We start from the raw sequence: 20,124 nt of genomic DNA on the forward strand, positions 1-20,124 counted from the left end.
CCTCCATCCCTGCCCAGAAATAAGCTGGTCTCTAATCCAAGTTTAAAGTTACAGAAAAGGAGGGTCACATACCATCTAGAAAGGAATTTGTAAAATAGTTCTTTTCTAAAGCCCAAGTTCAGAGATAAAAAGCATGCTTTGTACTCAGAAGATTCTAAGCTTAATTCCTGCCATCTCCATATAAGGCTGGGAGGAAATCATGCCAGAATCCCTTAAAGTCAGCCACAGTCAGAAACCAGCTTCACAATTCTACTAAACCAAACCATGGTTTCCTTGGTTTGGTTTAGCATGCTGTGAGAACCCAGCCAACTGTACTTTATTCAAAGAACCATAGTTAAACATTCCATTGTTTAGCATCAATACAAACCCAGTCAATATAGATAATGTTAAGCTAGGCACACCAATTATTATTAGGCATCTTTCTATACACCTGTACGTTTCTAAATTGACGCCAATATAGTCTCCAAAATTTTATGTTGTCTTTTGTCTTCCATTCCATCTGCTAATGCATCTCTCAGTTGAACTTACCAGTTAATTTGATCATGTATCTCTCCCTCTATGAGAATACAACACCAATTTTATGGTCATTAATTTAAGCACACACTAGCTTCAGGAAAATCCTCCAGCTCCACAAGCCATTGTAGGATGGTTTTAAAAATGATGCCATTTCCCCATCTTGCCACAATATTCAGCTAATTTTTATAATTACAACATTAGGCAAGAATTCATTCTAGAGGTTTGATGGTAAAATCACTGAAGCTGCAAGATCTATATTATTAACTGCAGCCAAAATGCGAATGGCAGGGTAGGAAAATCAGTCTTTCTAAAGCAGATTAATTATTCTGAAGATTACCAATTTAATAGCAAACCCTCCCTTGGCCCCCTCATCTTTTCCCAGCCATCTGCTACTGGGACATCATAAGTAGGAGACCGAGATTTTATGCAAGGCCATACTTAATTTTGAAACTGAAGTCTTAAATATCTCAGCTACTGTCCCAAATGCTGTTTCTCCCTCTTCTTGTCTCATATTTTGGTTTATAAGAGAAAATGATTCAGTGGCAGCAGTATGGGAGTTATCAAGTCACGTTGCTTTTCACACCTATAACTGCCAGCAGTACTTAACTTCCTGTTGCTTTGTTCTCTATCAATATACAATCTGAAATAGAAGCAGTGCTCAGTGGCACCAAAATCTCAAACAGTGAAGAAATTGCAGTAGCAATCTGTGGTCATACCTTCAGTACCCGCACAGCAGTCAAGCAATCTCTAACTTGTACACTGAGTTTTTGCACAAACAAGTAATGGATATAGGTGATATTTCAAATAAATGGCTTCTAAAAATTTACTGTTTTCATTTGAAGTATGGGGTGAAAGCTATGAAAACTTGGTAATTTTATATTAGCCTGCCGAGCAACCTAGGTTTTATTTTTCCAAAAGCAACTTAATATTTTGAACTGTTTTGGCTGTAAAACAGAGAGGTAGAGGGTTATTTGTTCTGAAAATGTAAAACCATAGCATGGCTGAACTGATTTTATTGAAATTACTACTTTAAATATTTTTGGACAGAATATTTGCTATGAAAAAAAACGCATGTGGAATATGCATGGTACAGAACCATTTTGTTTCAAAAAGAAAGCCAGGCTAAGGATTGAAACCTAAGGACAAAAATTCACACTAATTGAGATTATCATTGGAATTATAGAGGATGCAACATCATGCTTCTGCTGATAGATATGGGATACTATTAAGGCAAAGGAAATGGTCAATATAAATTGTGCCCCTCGTCCAATGTGGATTTTTGATTTTTTTTCCACATTAGGCATTAGAATGCCTACCAAGACATGAATCCAAGTGTTGAAATCTAGATATTTTCATTTAAAAATATATATATTTTAAGCTTTATTGCAACTCTTCAATCATACTGAAGCTTTTCTTTTATGGTCAGTAGCCCTCGTGAATTCAATTTCCAAGGAAAGTGGCATAAAAATGTAGCAAAATATATATATTTATTTTTTAACCTATAACAAGTATTCTTTTGAAGCCAAGTTGTTTGCCACACATGGCAGACATGAAAGTGAAAAAGAGTCAAAATCCCAATTCTGTACTTGGGACCTCTCTCTGGATCATGGTCTTGGTCTGACAGTGCAGGAAAAACAATTGATTTAGAGTTGGGCTGTGGTTGGGATTGCTGAAAATCAAATGAATGGATGGATGAATCAATAAACAAACAAGAAAAGCCAGTATGTACTTACCTTCTCAACACTGCTCATGGCTTGAAAATAGATATTATACCCTTTCCGAGGCACCAAAGGTGGGTTCCAGAAGCCTTGATAAGTTCTATTGTCACCAACTGTGAAAGGTGCTGCTTCTGGAAGATTGCCAGGAGACAGTTCTGCAGCAAAATAATATGGCGAGCCACTGCTCAGAGCATTTTGATATGTGACAGGAATCTGGTAGCAATCCATTGCACCAGTTTCTCGTTTGGTTCGATGAGGATGCAGTTCTTCAACAACAATCTGATAGGCGCTGTTCAAGACCGAGAGGAAGAATGACAGAATGAGTGGGTAAATGACTATATAGCCATCATGAAGTTTAAAGACTGAAATAAAGAGATGGTGATACTGGAAATGAGCCCTCTGATAAATAGGACATCATGACTATGATTTGGCCTTGCTGGTTGAGGCAGTTCAACATGAGGACTTTGCATCAATTCAGAACCAGATCTGTATCCATGTGATTGCATGGTCAACTGAGAGTGGATACTGGAGCAAAGGAAAGCAAATCAAGTCCATGTCTTCACTGTGCTCCCTGGGACCTTCCATAATTGTTCTGCTATTATGGATGCTAACCGACCTCTGTGAAGACCAACCTACAACTTGGCAGAAGAAGCAAAAAATCTGCTCTAGGGCAACTTGTCCAGATGACTCACTAAGGCAATCTCTAGAAAACACCCCTAAAGGTAGATGCATCAACTGACTTGGTCAATGGCATAGAATGTTGAAGAGATCAGAGCATTTTTTCCCCCCCATAATCAACCATGAGTCAAAAGAAACAGAGTGGAGATTCATGGTCATCAGACTCCTGGAAGAAGATACATAAACAGAACAGAACTGGAGTAAAACTAGTATTTTCTTTATAATTCTGAGATTCTGCTAAGTTATGGCAGTCTGTGGGAATTCTTGCCTCTCTCCATTTCTCAGCTCCATAACTATTACAACCCCCTCAACCAAAAGCTTCAGTATCCTGTATCTAGTGCCTGACTGTAGATACTGTTCAAAATGTATTTCCCCTTACCTCTGATTCCAGCCATTGCAGAAAAATGGAACCTGGGAAAATCATCAGGTTGCAAATATAAAGTATTTCACTGACATCTTACAAGAGGCTTTTTAATGCAGGAAGAAAGACAACTTTAAATCCAGAAGCTTTCCTTCATATTAACCACCCAGATTTCTTGGCAAATGATCGTACAAATAAAATGAAATAAAAACATTGGGGGGGGGGCACTAGCAATTTATTTTATTTCCTGTTTGTGTGGAATAGGGTTAAGAGGATTTTTTGTTTCCTTAGGACTTGCATTAGCTAAAGATGGTTCACTGACTGCATTTTTTTTTTTTTTGCATTCTTCTGTTGGTCAGCAGGAGAGTAGGTACCCCCGGCCTGCAACGTTCCCTCCTGTTCTCAGCATTTCAAGGTCAGCAAAATTGAAGATGACTGCAGGTCAACGTCAAACTGCTATGGAGGGACTGAGAATGCTGAGAATTAAAAGCTCAACATATCTGGTGAGCACTGGATTGGGCTTCAAGGAAACCCTTTCAACTTTAAAGGCTTTGGCATTTTAGCAGTCCAAGACTAGACTTCACATTACACAGAGTAATTTGTAACAGATTAAACATTCTGCTTGATAATTTGCAGCATTTAAAGTTAGCATTTCCCTTTGAAATGATAATACAGAAAGCTCAGTTTCAAGGCTCAACAGGGCAACCTTTAAGCCATGCCTGAAGCACCAAATTGCACTTGTCATGTTATTCCAAGACAAAGCATGTTGACAGGCATCTCTGCCTTCTGACCTTGATATGGCAACTTGTTTGACTCACAGCTATGCAGATCTAAAATATAAGCGACATCTTGTAATACAAGCACAGATGGAGAGAAATCTGTCCACTCTCTCCAAATAGTCAGCTCCTTTCCCCATAGTTGCCACTGACAAAAACTTAACACATTGTTTGAGCAGATGGCATTCTTCCTATTTAATAATAAAAAACACACTAATCTTTATTTATTTATTTATTTAAGCCTAAACTGCCAATAGTTTCCTCTCAAAGACAGCACTTGGTCATTCCTAATAAAACACCCATTTCAGTAGAGATCATATTTACAATTATTTTCAATGCAGAAGAAACAGGCAAACAACTGAAATGGTACAACTAGTTGAAATGCAGCATTCTGATGTTCTGACAGACAGTGCCATAAATTGCAAAGCTGAATTTGAAACTCTCATTTTAAAATCAGAAAAATAATGTAAATTATTTCAGAATCTCTCTCCCAGCCTTCTGACAAAATGAAATACAATAAAATAAAAAGTGATCACTTACAAAGATAGGATATTCAACCCAGTACAGAAATCTTTCAAGCAAAGAGGCCACATAGAAGTACCATCATCAGAAGCGATAATCTGAACTGGTTCTGATACATGACCAGATGCTCTGTACCCTATATAGTCCTGAATCATCTGCCAAGTGCAGATATAAGACTATTGATCCCTTAAACACGGGTAGAAGAAAAAGCCCTCTGTGGGCTTTTTGCCCTACATTCATTATATTTGCTTGCTTCAACCATCTCAAGATGGACAGCTATTCTGAGCCCCAAATTAACCTCAACACCTTCATCTAAGCATAAATGCAACAGTTAGGAACATGTAGGCGGGCAAGGGAGAGAAATCCAGATTTGCCCACGTTGGACAAAAGGGAAGTGTCTCAACCATCACCTCAGAAAAGCAGGTGGTTTAAAACCCAAGCCTTAAAGGGAGAAGGGAGAACACTCTGTGGGGCTTCACTATCTTCTGTAAACTGTAAAAAGAAAGGTTGGATGTTGAAGAGAAGCAAAGTGTGGGTCAAGGTAACACTGAAGGAACTTCTGATTTCAGGAATTGTTGTTTGGGTAATAAAATTCAGCTACAACTCTTTTTCAGAATTTTAGGTTTTATTTTAATGAATGTTACTTGTTAAATGCTTTAACATCCCTGAGACTTTAAAATTCCTACTTATTGGCTATCGTTTCATGTTCACTGCACATGCTCAGCAATTTGTGTAGTTATTCTCTTTTATGGATTTTGGAACCTCTTTAGCTTTGAGTGCTTCCAAACTACAACAACTCAGGAAACCATCTCCTGGACTGCTCCACAGTTTTATTTCTCCTCTGAACTATTTTCTTGGAGATTATTTTTAGTGTGCTGCTTGTAATTTTAGCAGTGCTATAGGAGTAATATCTCCAACAGTCACTGTTCTCACAAGAGTCTGTTTAAAGTGGAGAGGAAAATTGTAATCTTTTTCTTTTCTTATTTTAATAAAACTTAATTTACAAATAAAGCCTATTATATTGTTTTGGCTCCTAAGGGTATGAGGGTGGTTTTCCCTAGTATACTCCTCAAGGTCATACTACAGTTACAGGAGGGAGCACAACAGATTTTAATTTACTTTTGTAATTCATGTATTCCTTGATTTGCTAAAAGAGGGTGTGGATTATTTTATGTTCTACCCTCTGATGTTAAGGAGGAGAGTATTCCCTATTGAGATAGATTGTGGTAGCAAAAATACTACAAAGCCACAGTGCCAAGGCAGGCCAGAAAAAGTAAAATTCAGAGGATTTCTGGGAAAACATGGTAGAGACTCCTCATCTTTCATCCTATGGGTCCAACCCTGACCATTAAAATCACAAAGTTGGCTTCCAAACCCTGTTGTGTCATTACTCCTATGTTCCCATGGGGCTGTCTCCAAAATTTTGGGATTCTGATTGATAGGGATTCAATCTTTCACAAGGCCTTGTTCAAGTTAACCTGGGCTCATGAGATGGTTATTTTAATTGTTGTCTAACTGGTTTTTACCTTGGCTGCTGTTATGCATTTCATTTTGTTGTTGCTTTTGTTTTTAACAGTCATTAGCCTCCCAGAGTCACCAGGGTGATATGGGTGGCCATATAAACTGCTAAATAAATAAATATTTGGTCACATGGCTGTGTTTCCATTTCCTGCTGGGGAAGAGTTGAAACAAGAACAGACACAAATGCACAGTTATCAGACAATTTATTTGTGACTTAGAGAATCAAGGGACATTCTACTATACGCCATTCATGGAATAATAAACAATAATTGAACCCCCCCCCCCACAACTCCTTGGACATTGAGTTTTGATGCATCTGTGAGAAATTCATTGATGAAAAGGTGAGGGGTGGGGTGTGACTGAGTGAAAACTGAATAGAGAACAACTGTTAAATCTGAAAAAACACACACACAAATAACTGGAATCCCTATCTAAATTGGCAGATCATAATTTGAGATTATTGGAAGCAAAGCACCAGCCCTATCTCCAATATGGAGATAATATAACCAGACTAGAGTTGCTGTACCCATTTTCTCAGTTACATTCCTATCTACAGTATCTGACTATTAATAGCAAATTGCATCACAGGCTTAGGCCATGCTATTTCTCAAAAGAATGTCAAGTAATCAATTAAAATGCTCTTAATCGAGATTGGATGTGATTCTTGTTGAAAGGAAAAGTAACTATGACCTTTCAGGGTTGATGAGCCAGAAGCAAATCCACATCACTTCAATATTCAATTCATATATGGTTTATTTTGCTTGGGTAAAATCTACTCAAGTAGCAAAAAGCAAAGTGAGTGTGACACAAGGGACTGAAAACCAGTGTGGGCAAATGGTGATAAGCAAAGTGGAAAAGTTTACTCTATGAATGACTATGTTCAGATGCTTTTCCATGAAAAGATATAGAATTGTATGCACTTTTATTGTTACCTTTAAGAATCTAGGCGCTATTAAATTACAAAGTTTCATATAAACAGCTGGACTACTCTGTTGGGAACATAGGCAACTTATCTTAGACTTTACAGACACAGCTGCTCTTATTTTTCTGAGCAGCCAACACAACACAACCAGCCTTTTGCTCTCCACAGTACCAAGAGATCACTAAACTTGTCAATGTCAAAATCTTGCCTGTTTAGAATAATCAGAATTAGGGTATGGAACCACAGTGCAGTTGCGTATATAAAGCAAAATGTCTTGGAGGGGGGATAGGCTCGGTAAGGTTTTATTTATTGCCTAATTTATAGTTTAACTTGGAGCTAACATCTCATTAGAGTTGGATTTAAGGCAAAATCAATTTATGTCTAGGAAGGGAGGGTGCAAGGTGTCTGCAAGGCGGAGAGGTAAATGACAAAATGTTGGGTGCAAGTATGTAAGGATGTAGGTTGTGGCATGGTACCACAAAGCATGTTTTTTTTTTCATTCTGACACTGGGAGAAGGAAATTTTCTTCAGCATTCAGACCGAACATAAGAAGAACCAGAGCATATAAATTAGTCCTGCCCCAATATCTGTACAGATGGAGATTCAGATCTTTGGGTTTAATGCAAAGATCTGAGAGGTGCTTCTAAACAGAAGTTTGTGGGCTTCCCTTCATTGGATGAATTCATTCATAGGATGGATAGAAAATTAGGTATTTTTTTCATTTGGATTCCTATACTAAGCAGGATGTTGGACTCAGTGGTATGTTGTTCCAAATCTGTGAACACACAGAAGAAATGAATGCATGAAAGTCTTAATATTTTTTTGCAGGAATAATTGGAACATTAGGAGTATGATTCCGACTTCTTTATGTATTCATAGTGTGTTTGAGGCTTCTGATTTCAAAGCTTCAAAGTTTAATTTTAACATGGGAGGTGCACATTTCACAGACTAAGTATCCAGGTAAGTTTGGTGACCATGTGAGGAAGCTATAACTTTAAATCTGTAAAAGTATAGCACATGTTAAATGGTTCCTATAGGAAAAAAAAGAAAAAAGAAATATAGCACCAATATAGGAGTCTCAATATGTGGATAGGTCCCAGAAAAAGGGATTTAGATTTTAAAAACACTGAGAAACTTTGGGGAACAAAAGTGAACCTGTAAAAGAGAGGTGGGTTCCATTTGAACTGAAATGGTACCAGGCTGCTGATGGCTAACATTACAAAGGTGGCAGAGCAGCTTTGAAACTGGTCCCTGGGGAAGCAGACCAGTGCTGGGCAGCACAGAGTTCTGAAAAGTATAGGTGTCTCAGGAAATACTATAAAGGATAGGGCCAATGTTGGAAATGGGTTAATGGATGGACACGGCAGTCAGGAGACAAAAAGGTAATGACAAGGCCAGGAAAAGGCTTGCATCAATGGCAACTAAAAAAGGACATCATTACAGATATTTCTATGCCAGGCTAAAAGTCTCCAAGTCAAGAAAAGGGAATTAGAGTGTTTGGCTGTGTATAAGCATAAGCAGAGATATCATGAAGGTAATAGAAGTTGGGAGGGATGGAGAGAATCCAGGTGATATGAACATTCCAGAATATACACAGTGTAGAAAGGAAAGGAAAGGATGTATTAGGAAAGGTGTTGCTTTTCACACCAAAAGTATAAACCAAAAAACAATGTATGACTGGGTTTTTCCACAGAATCACTTTGGATGGCATTATCTGGCCACAAATATAAATTAGATCCAGGAATATGCTATTACCCCTCTGATGACATGCCTCAGATTTCTTTCGATAACTCAAGATCACCCTCAGTGTTCTGATCTTGAGTTATTGAAAGAAATCTGAGGCATACAAAGCAGAAGTTGGTACAATAATGGAGGGTTACAATTGTATTCACATAAGGTAGCCCTCGACTTACGACCATTCATTTAGTGACCATTCAAAGTTACAATGGCACTGAAAAAAGTGACTTATGGTGCACTTACAACCATTGCAGTGTCCCTGTAGCTATGTGATCAAAATTTGGGTGCTTGGCAACCAGCATGTATTTACGATGGTTGCAGCATCCCAGGGTCACATGATGCCATTTGCAACCTTCCCCGCCTGCTTCCGACAAGTAAAATCAATGGGGAACCATGTGATTTGTTTAACAACGTGTGATTTGCTTAACGACCACATGATTCACTTAACAACAGCCACAACAATGTTGTAAAATTAGTACAGTCACATGATGCCTTGCTTAGTGACTGCACCACTTAATGATGAATTTTCTGGTCCTATTGTGTTCATAAGTCTAGGACTACCTGTAGTCTGAGTACATTCATGCTTAGGCTATGACGAGACATCAAATTTATTAAATAACCTAAATAACCTGCCTTATAATAATGGGTCTTTCAACTGATTACAGAGGCTACAGTCCTGGATTTAATCCTAAATGGTGACTGTCATCTGGTCTGAGACAAACATGTTGTGAAACAAAAGGAAGTATTGATCATAATTCTATTCCAATAGAAGAGATTATAGGTAGCTCAGGGTTGGACTTGGTGTTGTTTGAGCTTGGTGGTTTTCTTGCAGTGTTTCATTGCCAGGCTAGGTAACATATAAGTGTGATGGAGAGCAGGGTTTGCTGGCTGCTTACATATAGCTGCTTGCCCTGTCAGTCTTGGCTGAGGTGTGGTTTCTTCCTTCTATGATTCCTTGATTAAAGTATTGCTTCTTTCCTGATTATTTATCCAGAGCTATTTCCTGCTTATCTGGGTATCGGCTCCTGGAGGGGATGTGGTCTACACTGTTTGTTTCATTCTTAGGCTTTTAGTTGTATCTTTTAAGTGGTAATTAAAGGGCTTTATCCCTCTGGGCCTATTGATGGCTTATTTGTGTGAATGCCAGACTTCCAGGAGTTCCCTAGCAGTTTTGGATTTGACCAATGGCCAATACCCAGATCAGCAGCATGTTTCAAGGAACTGTGCTGGACTTGTACTTTATTTGACTTGCTCATAACTGATCTTGACTTAGGAGTAGGTAGTGAATTAGCCAACTTTATGGATAATATCAAGCTATTTGGGGTAAACCCCAAAATGATTATGAGGAGCTCCAGAAAGATCTCCTTAAACTGGGTGAATTGTCAACCAAACGGCAAATGCAATTCAGTTTAAATATGTTTAAAGTGATGCACATTCAGGCAAAAACCCCTAACTTCATATACACAGTGAGGAAATCAGAGCTGCTTTCAATTAATCAGGAAAATGATTTCAAGGTCATAGTGGATACCTTAACGAAGATGCTGATTCAATGTGAAAAATGGCAAATTCTCTGCAAAGAATCATTTGGAAAGGAGTTGAAAATAAAACTTCTGATTTTGTAATAGCCTTGTACAAATCTTATTCTAAGTCCATATTTAGAATACTATGTATACTTCTGCTTGCTGCCTTTGAATAAGGATACATTTGAGCCAGAAAAAATGCAGGAGGAGAACCAAAACCATAGCTACTTATGTCCAATACAAGTAATAATACTCATCTTGAACACCTGCTTTGTGAGAAAAGGCTAGAAAGTTTAGGACTCTTTTGTTTAAAAAGAAGGTCACTGAGGGGAGCCATGATTAAAAAGTATGAAATCATGCATGGCAGAGAAAGATAAATTACACACTAGGCCAGTGGTCATCCAGGGAAGTTGATTGGAAGGAGATTTAGAATATATATATTTTTTTCATACAGCACATAATTAACCTACGGAACTCATTTCCACAAGTTATGGGGATAGCTGCTAATTTGAATAGCTTTAAAAGGGAATTGGATATATTAATGGAAGACATGTCTGTCAAGAGCTGTTTCTCTGGAGTGGAAGATTCAGTGTTACCTCTAAGTTGGGAGCACCATGTTTCCAGATTCTAGTTGGAGAGGAACAATGGGTAGACAGGGGTATGTCTCCAATTCCCGCTTGGGAGCATCCCAGAGTCATCTGGTTGGCCACTGTGAGTGTCAGGACCTGCACAAGCTATTATTCAAAGCTAGTAGAAAGCATGTTAAGAATGTAGAATAGTGATATATAGTTAGTAGGATTAAATGTAAAAGAAAAAGATATGCAAGAAAGCAAAATGGCTGTCTGATGAGGCTTTACAAATAGCTGTGGAAAGAAGGAATGCGAAAAGCAAGGGTGAAAGGGAAAGATATAAGCAACTGAATGCAGATTTCCAGAGAATAGCAAGGAGAGATAAGAAGGCCTTCTTAAATGAACAATGCAAAGAAATCGAGGAAAACAATAGAATGGGGAAGACTAGATCTCTCTACAAGAAAATTGGAGATATGAAAGGAACGTTTAGTGCAAAGATGGGCATGATAAAGGACAAAAAAGGCAGGGACCTAACAGAAGCAGAAGAGATTAAGAAGAGGTGGCAAGAATACACAGAAGAACTATACAAGAAAGATCTTAATGTCCCTGATGTCCATGCTGGTGTGATCACTGACCTTGAGCCAGATCCTAGAGAGTGAAGTCAAGTGGGCCTTAGGAAGCATTGCTAACAACAAAGCTAGTGGAGATGACAGTATTCCAGCTGAGTTATTTAAAATACTAAAAGATGATGGTGTTTAAGTGCTGCACTCAATATGACAGCAAGTTTGGAAAACGCAACAGTGGCCACGGGATTGGAAAAGGTCAGTTTACGTTCCAATTCCAAAGAAGGGCAATGCCAAAGAATGCTCAAACTATCGCACAATTGCACTCATTTCACATGCTAGCAAGGTTATGCTCAAAATCCTACAAGCTAGGCTTCAGCAGTATGTGAACCAAGAACTACCAGATGTACAAGCTGGGTTTCGAAGAGGCAGAGGAACTAGAGATCAAATCACCAACATTTGCTCAATCATGGAGAAAGCACGAGAGTTCCAGAAAAACATCTACTTCTGCTTCATTGACTATGCAAAAAACTTTGATTGTGTGGATCACAACAAACTGTGGCAAATTCTTAAAGAGATGGGAGTACCAGACCACCTTAGCTGTCTCCTGAGAAATCTGTATGCGGGCCAAGAAGCAACAGTTAGAACCGGTCATGGAACAACCGATTGGTTCAAAATAGGGAAAGGTGTATGACAAGGCTGTATACTGTCACCCTGCTTATTTAACCTATATGCAGAGCACAACATGAGAAATGCCAGGCTGGAAGAATCACAAGCCGGAATTAAGATTGCAGGGAGAATCATCAACAACCTCAGATATGCAGACGATACCACCCTAATGGCAGAAAGTGAAGAAGAACTAAAGAGCCTCCTGATGAGGGTGAAAGAGGAGAGTGCGAAAGCTGGCTTGAAACTCAACATTAAAAAAACTAAGATCATGGCATGTGGGCCCATCAATTCCTGGCAAATAGAAGGAGTAGAAATGGAAGCAGTAACAAACTTCATTTATTTGGGCTCCAAGATCACCGCAGATGGAGACTGCAGCCATGAAATTAAAAGACGCTTGCTCCTTGGGAGGAAAGCTATGGCAAGCCTAGATAGCATATTAAAAAGCAGAGACATCACCTTGCCGACAAAGATCCGCATAGTCAAAGCTATGGTTTTTCCAGTAGTAATGTATGGCTGTGAGAGCTGGACCATAAAGAAGGCTGAGCGCCAAAGAATTGATGCCTTTGAACTGTGGTGCTGGAGAAGACTCTTGAGAGTCCCCTGGACTGCTAGGAGGTCAAACCAGTCAATCTTAAAGGAAATCAACCCTGATTGTTCATTGGAAGGATTGATAATTAAACTCAAGCTCAGATACTTTGGTCACCTAATGCGAAGAGAGGACTCTTTGGAGAAGACCCTGATGCTGGGAAAGATTGAAGGCAAAAGGAGAAGAGGACGGCAGAGGATGAGATGGTTAGATAACATCACTGAAGCAATGAGCATGAAACTGAGCAAACTCAGGGAGGCAGTGAAGGACAGGAAGGCCTGGCGCAATACGGTTCATGGGGTCACGAAGAGTCGGACACGACTTGACGACTAAACAACAACACAACAAGGATTAAATGTTAGTTAAAGATAAGACTATGATTTGTATAACCGCTTGCTGGTTCCTGCCATAAATGTCAGGAGGAGGGGGGAAATAAAACAACGAGCCAGGTGCAACCACTATCTTGGTTGGAGGCGCCAACAAGATCAAACGGCCGTGAGACCCAGGAACAGGCGTGAAGAAATTCAAGCGGGAACAGTAGAGAAGAGGGGGGGAAAGGGGGTTAAAAGGAAAGCTTTACACTAGGGAAAATCAGACTTAACAAACTTTAGTGTGCTGTATGCTGCTTCTCAATAAAGAAATCCTTGATGAAACCAAATAGACTCCAGAGGGTTTACTGAACTTGGGTTTGAGTGTGCAGACTCTGACAGTGAGAAACAAAGTGCTGGACTAAACTGGGCCTTGTCCTGATCCAACAGAACTGTTTTTATGTTTTTATGTTAATTTAGAAAATATCAGAGGAGATGGTAAATTTGATCCTGAGCATGGAACAACAGAATATCCATGTTTCATTAGCAATTTCTTGACACATTTATTTATAAATCTGAAGACACTGCTTAGCAGAAAGGTTCAACTAGTATGTGTTGCTAATGATAAATAAATCATTCGTGTCTGCATGTCTGTGTCTCTGCATATGCACACATATCTCATTTTTGAATAAATATTTATTCTTTACTGGCTGAGCTGAGGATCTCCAGCTTGGTAAAAAAGCTTCATATTTTATAACAAACACTGATTCATCCAGTCTCCCTTTGTATTTCAGATCTGCTGTTTGGCTTACAGCTTCAGGAGGCCATAAAAAACTACAGATTATGATATAATACTTGGCAGGAAAGACACGATTCTGTCATGATTAGAACTGTGACTACCGCAGCATGTTGCATCTTAAGAAATGATTGACAGCACCTGCAATTTTGAATTGGATTAGCAAACATCTGCTTCAAGGGCCATGTGCACGGAGCAGGCAGGAAAGAAAAGGGAACAGTTGTACAGGGCAGGCTGACATCTAAAATGCACAATTTCTATTTAAATCAAGAATAGAAATAGCATGGGCATCATGAGCCTGTTTTTAGAATATCATCTGAGAAGGCTTTGCCTCCATTATGGATCCTAGAACTATGGCACATCAGGAAATCAATAGAGACAACCATGGCAATCAACATCTTTTCACATTTTTTTGTCACCTCATGTGACAAAAGGGGTGCACAGGAGAAGTGCTCTAAATTCTCCCCTCACATATTATCATACCTAGTCATTCTCTTGGTTCTATCATTTCTCTGTTTTCATCTCACCTTGAACAAAGAAGAAGGAAAACAGTCTGGATGTTTTGAATAAGTAAGGCGGAATCAGGGGAAGATCTTGCACCTTCTTCCACACAGTTTTTTTTTACTGTTAAAGGAAGGCACACTTCTTTGTGTATGTGAATGTACTCGACATATGATTAATGTTCCTGTTCACACCTATCTCACTATGGGTAGGCAATTTTGCAGCTCATTCTTGACTTTTTTTGAACACCCCTGGCATCTAAGCTAAATATTAATGCATGGCAAAAGTATATCTACATTATATAGTCTCATGCAATTCAATATTTTACCTGTTTATGCTGAAGTAAGGCCTACTGTATTGGAATAAAGCCTTTTTAAATCCCATAAGCACTAAAGCAGTTAACGAAGTGCAAGACAGTCACATCAAAGAGGCTTCAGATCATTCATTCATTGAATTATTAAGATCTTTTGAAGAAGGGATAAGTTACATAATCTATATGGCTAATCATGTAAATCAGAAGTATGATTTCCTACTGATTTCCAGTAGGAAATTTAAAAAAAAATGCATTAAGCTCTAAGCTATAGGGGCGGTGCACCAAGACAGCAAAGCAAAATAAAATAAAACATGGAAGCCATCCCAAAACATGAAAAATATCTCATCCCATTTACGTAGTGTCATGATAATATCTCCTTGCCCACTCTACTTTTTGGTTGTCAAGTGTGTGTGCATATGCTCACACATATAGCTCTCAAAAGTTGCCAGCTGCTGATCCAAGTTTTTTTTTTCTTTCCTCCATTTTTATTACATGAGGATCTTAATGTAATTGCTATTTTTACCTGATAGGAGCTCCTTTGGCTTGTGCTGGTCTCAGGAGTACAGTTATGGTTGTGGCTGTTTCATTGAGAGAGGCATCAATACCTTCATAGTCTGGTAATGTGGGAGCTGGGTCAAAAGAAAATTGACATCATTGGTAAAAAAAATCCAGGTTTTCTACCAGTTTTTCACAGAAAAAAAAACATTACTCGCTGACAACTTTGTAAACTGGTGAAGCAAGCTGCAAATCACAGTGATGTGTAGTATGGGGTTTAGGTTAGAATATATATTTAGCCATGACACTGAAAAATTAGGAATTTCAAGTTTTCTAAGCTTACCACATGTAAAAATATTGACATTTCTTGGAATTATCTCTATTTTCTTGGGTTAAAGTTGTAAGGAGCCAATATAGAATCACTGGATTTCTTTTACGATGTTTCATGCAACCTGGATCTGCTGTGGTCCACCAGAGGATATAACATTCCCCCCCCTCCACATTTCTTTATTCTATTTTCCAATCAGGGCAGGAAATACAATTATAATTTCAATAGCTACAGTTTAAAACTAACTTTGAAGCCAGTCCGGACAGAAAATGGCACTTATAGTTAATATTAATTATAGTCAAGATTAGTCAAAAGATCTAGTAATGCCTTACAGCAATACAAATTAATCACCAAAACTGCATTATGTGACCTCTTCATTCTTGGGAAGTAATATCATCATCCAGGTTTATATCACAGGACTGTAAAAAATTGGCATGAATACTACAACAATCTCTCACTTCTGTTTTACATCCCTCTTCTATATCCTATCCAGAATTCTTGTACAGCTTTTTTGAATTGAGCAAGAAAACAACAATGAAATGTGGCTGTTTTGGTGGGTTTTGGAGGGAGGACCTCTGACTAGGGTTGAGCTACATATGAAGATAAAGTAGACCTATCAGGAGTCATCCAAATCTTCAACCACTCAACTGAAATTATTAGTACTTACTAGGCCTTGTTGATGAACTGTGACAATAGCCCAGTAAGTTGTCAAGATTCGTAACATGACTTAAGTTCTTACTACAGTCTCAAGAGAATTTTCTAAACCATATTCAGAATTTAAAAATAATATATGCCTTAGGACATATATGCCCTGAACATCACCTTAGCTCTGATCCATTTAGAGATTTTTTTTGTATTAAAAAAAATGGGGTGGGGGGGGCACTGGTTGTAATAATGTACACCTGAATGTGGTTATACCCTAGCTACAGATTCTTCTCTCAAAACAGGAAGATTGGTGTGGAAGGGGAGGAACTGTATCTGTTGGACATTTGCAAGATCTACACCTTGAACAGTATTAACCATAGTGATTGTTTTTGGCTGTGAACTATTCGAATCAGGTGGCAAACTCTGTATAAGAGAAGTATCCTTCCTCTTACTTGTTTTGCTGCTTTCTGATTTTACCTTTTTATGCTCACTGCTTTTACCCTGCTGTCTGGTATATATTTTGTATTGTATTATTTATATTCTTTGTTGTTACTTCTGTATTGTTGAGGATGTATTTTATATCTAATTTTACCTTTTGTATATTTTAAGTAGATATAAAGGTTGATATTATATACCTTGTCTCCTCTTAATCTCATTACCCAACAGTATCATGGAAACTTGTCAATTTCAGCGACTTTTTTCATGCATGGACTCAGCTGTACAGTTTTCAGAGTTTGTAGTCTGAAATCCACTACAGAAATAACCTCAATGTATAAATTGAAATAAGAATCTTTAATAATGCCTGGCCATTTTCTATTCAGTGTTTCAGTAACTGCTATGTTAGAAATATTGCTCAAGTTGCAGGAACATGTGGTTGAATCACGTATCCATTATCTATAATTTGTTCTACCATAGTTTTTCCCATTTGATTGGCAGTGTTTTAACTGTGATGCAGCAGCTCAGTGTGAAAGACCACACTTCTAACAGCTGCCTATTTTGAGAATTGCAGCAATTTAAGATTTACAATAATGAGAAGCAATATACAATTATATCAAATAAATAAATAAACACTGCAAAATAATTACAAGTTTTCAAGTCTTCTGAAAGCTTATATATACCATTCCTAAATTATTCATCTCGAGAAACTGATGTTTAATTCTAGTCTTTTGAAATACCAGCAATTTTCACTGGAGTCTGCTGGATGATAAACAAGTACTATTCAAATGAAAAGATACTCATTATTCTTAGAGGAGATAAATGCTGCCACTCTTCTCACTTTGTACGAAAAGGTATATTCTCTTTGTCCTTCCTTACTTATATCAGGGTTCCTCAACCTTGGCAACTTTAAGACGGGTGGACTTCAACTTCCAGAATTCCACAACCAGCCTTGCTGGCTGGGGAATTCTGGAGGTTGAAGTCTACCCGTCTTAAAGTTGCCAAGGTTGAGGAACCTTGACTTATATGAACCACCCATCTCCCAGACTTTGAAAGTTTTAGCAAAACATTTGATGCTCTACAAAAACTTTTTGGGCTAAGACTGTTCAATGGCAATTGATACATTTAAAAATACCTCTAATATGATTATCTTTATTTTTTGTTCTTTCTTCCTTTTTCCTCACTGAATGCTTTATTTTTTGGTTTATGTTGTTTTCTGTTTGTGTGTGTGCGCTTTGGTTTTTAATTGTATTTGGTCATTGTTTTCTTTTTTCTTTTGTTGTAGATTATAAGGCATTATATATTATTTTAAAAACTAACAACAAGGTGTGTGCACAGGGGGAAATGGGAGACATAATATTCTTCCTCCCATCACATTGTTCCTTCTTCATAAGACGTGCATTTAGCTAGGCCAAAGTTATACAAACATTGTTCCAGGCTCCCTTCCTGCCTGAAACTCATTCAGTATGCTCTGAAGGACACACTTCCCCCTCACCCTCCAGAGTAGATTTGCACAGGGTTCGCATTGTGTTTGTAAGTATTTAAGAGTCTAGCAGGAGTTCTACATAAGTCTTCTATTTTAACTTCACTGCTTCCACTGCCTCACTCCACTGTAGCTTTGTCTATATTCCACTGTGCAAGGTCACATCCTGGTAGCTATTTTCCCTAAATTGTATCACTGAGCTGTCTTTAGTTCCATATACTGTACTGCGAAATCTTGTTTTAACAGAATAATGGGGGGAGGAGGTATCCATTATTCACAAAAGTGTAGTGAATTGGGGAGTATGTCATCACACAAATAATGCAAATCACACAATTATGTCATTTTATGTAATGTGTTAATTAAGTCATTATGCAGATGAGATAAAATGCAGCCAGTTTGGTCTGTTGCATATAAGTCCATTGCATCAAAGTCAATAAATTAAGGTTTCACTATATATTGTTTCAGCAGATGACAAAAGGGGAAATTTGAGCTATCCACTGGCAGACAGACACTGTTAGATAAACTCATATTTTCAAGATCTCATGTTCTACTATTTGTGTTTCTGAAAATGGTTTTATTGTTTCAAAATGCACTAGCAAGTTAGAAAAAAATAAAAGGAAAGAAGAAAAAGCACAATTGTTGTTGGAAGTTTAAGTACTATAAATTTAGATGTTCTTCTTTGGATCAAGTAATTACTCAAATATCTTTAAATAAATGACACCAGTCCTTGCTTAATGACCACATTTGGGACTGACAACTCTGTCACTAAGTGATCTGGTCGTTAAGCGAGATGTCATGTGACTGCAACAAGCTTATGACCTCACTTCCACTGTGGTTGTTGAGCAAGTCACCCATGGTCATTAAGTGAGACATCTCATGACCGCAACTTGCAGTTTTACTGCTGGCTTCTCTGTTGACTCTGCTTGTCAGAAGCCAGCTGTGAAGTGTGCAAATAGCAATCATGTGACTGTGGGACACTCATAAATGTCTGCCTGTTGCGAAGCACCCAAATGGTGATCATGTGACTGCAGGGAAGCTGTAATGGTCATAAATGCGAGGACTGGTTGTAAAGTTACTTTTTCAGCACTGTTGTGACCTCATGGTTTCTAAACAGGGCAGTCGTTAAGTGAAGTCTACCTGTATAGTAGCTAGTGTGGGACTCAACCTGGGAGAACATTGTGATCCTTAATATTTTACTGATAACACAGAGCATCAATTGCTAGGTAGATGACTAGACATTTTTACCTTCTATATGTCTTAGGGACAATTTATCATTGTATTGTAGTTTAACACCAGCTATAGGCAATTTCAGAAATGCTACCTACAGATCATGGTTGTGACTGACATATAAAGATAGTTAGATCCAGAGAAACACCTACTTATGTAACAATAAGCATACTATGTTCATTTTGCTCTATCCTGATACTCACTTCTAGTCACTCTTGGTAGCACCAAAGAAGAGGCCCAGAATCTATCACTAAACTAATAATGAACTGTAAAACCATCAGTATTTGTATTAATTTTGTATGCAGGTAGCCCTTGTTGAACAACTACTCATTCAGTGACCATTCAAAGTTATGATGGTGCTGAATGAGATTTATGATGGGTCCTTGTAGTTGTGGCCATCACAGTGTGTCCGTGGCCACGTGATTGCAATTCAGGTGCTTTGTAATTGGCTAATAATTATGACGTCGCAGTGTCCTGTGGTCACATGATCGCCATTTGTGACCTTCACTTCAGGCTTCCAACAAGCAAAGTCATTGGGGAAGCTAGCAGGAGGTTGTAAATGGCAATCATGTGACCACGGGATGCTGCGACTGAGCAGAATTCGCCTCATGATGGCAACTGGGACTGCTGCAACTGCTGTTGTAAGTCAGTGCAGTCATGTGACATCTTGCTTTACAACTGTATTGCTTAGCGATTGAGTTGCAGGTCCCAATTACCATAGTTAAGTGAAGGCAATCTATATATGCAAGACAAGTTTATTTTATCTGTTCATAAAGATTGCTAGCAGAGTAAGGTAAGGTAAATAAAATAATTAAAATAATGCATTTTCTATAGTTAGAGAACTATCAATTCCATTTGTGCATAGAATGTTTTTTTTTTAATATTGATTTTAATGAACTGGTGAGTTTTTGGGGGGATTTAATCTTTGTATGCAA

At 38.2% G+C, this 20,124-nt stretch overlaps 1 protein-coding gene across 8 annotated transcripts in view; it reads right to left on the reverse strand.

The window, feature by feature from the left end:
• The window catches only part of PTPRK (protein tyrosine phosphatase receptor type K), a 377,364-nt gene that overhangs the window by 72,111 nt on the left and 285,129 nt on the right, over positions 1-20,124 (reverse strand). For all 8 annotated transcript variants that reach the window (XM_088140673.1, XM_088140663.1, XM_088140667.1 and 5 more), the window contains exons 11-12: positions 15,100-15,205; positions 2,250-2,523 (exon numbers count right to left, since the gene is read on the reverse strand). In XM_088140673.1, coding sequence (XP_087996799.1) covers positions 2,250-2,523; positions 15,100-15,205 — 380 coding nt within the window. The remainder of the gene's footprint in view (positions 1-2,249; positions 2,524-15,099; positions 15,206-20,124) is intronic.

This window comes from Python bivittatus, unplaced genomic scaffold (genome assembly GCF_059951505.1).
Source record: "Python bivittatus isolate LINGU-HERP-01145 unplaced genomic scaffold, Pbiv_v1 ctg000020_np1212, whole genome shotgun sequence".
In the NCBI taxonomy this organism is placed as follows: Eukaryota; Metazoa; Chordata; class Lepidosauria; order Squamata; family Pythonidae; genus Python; species Python bivittatus.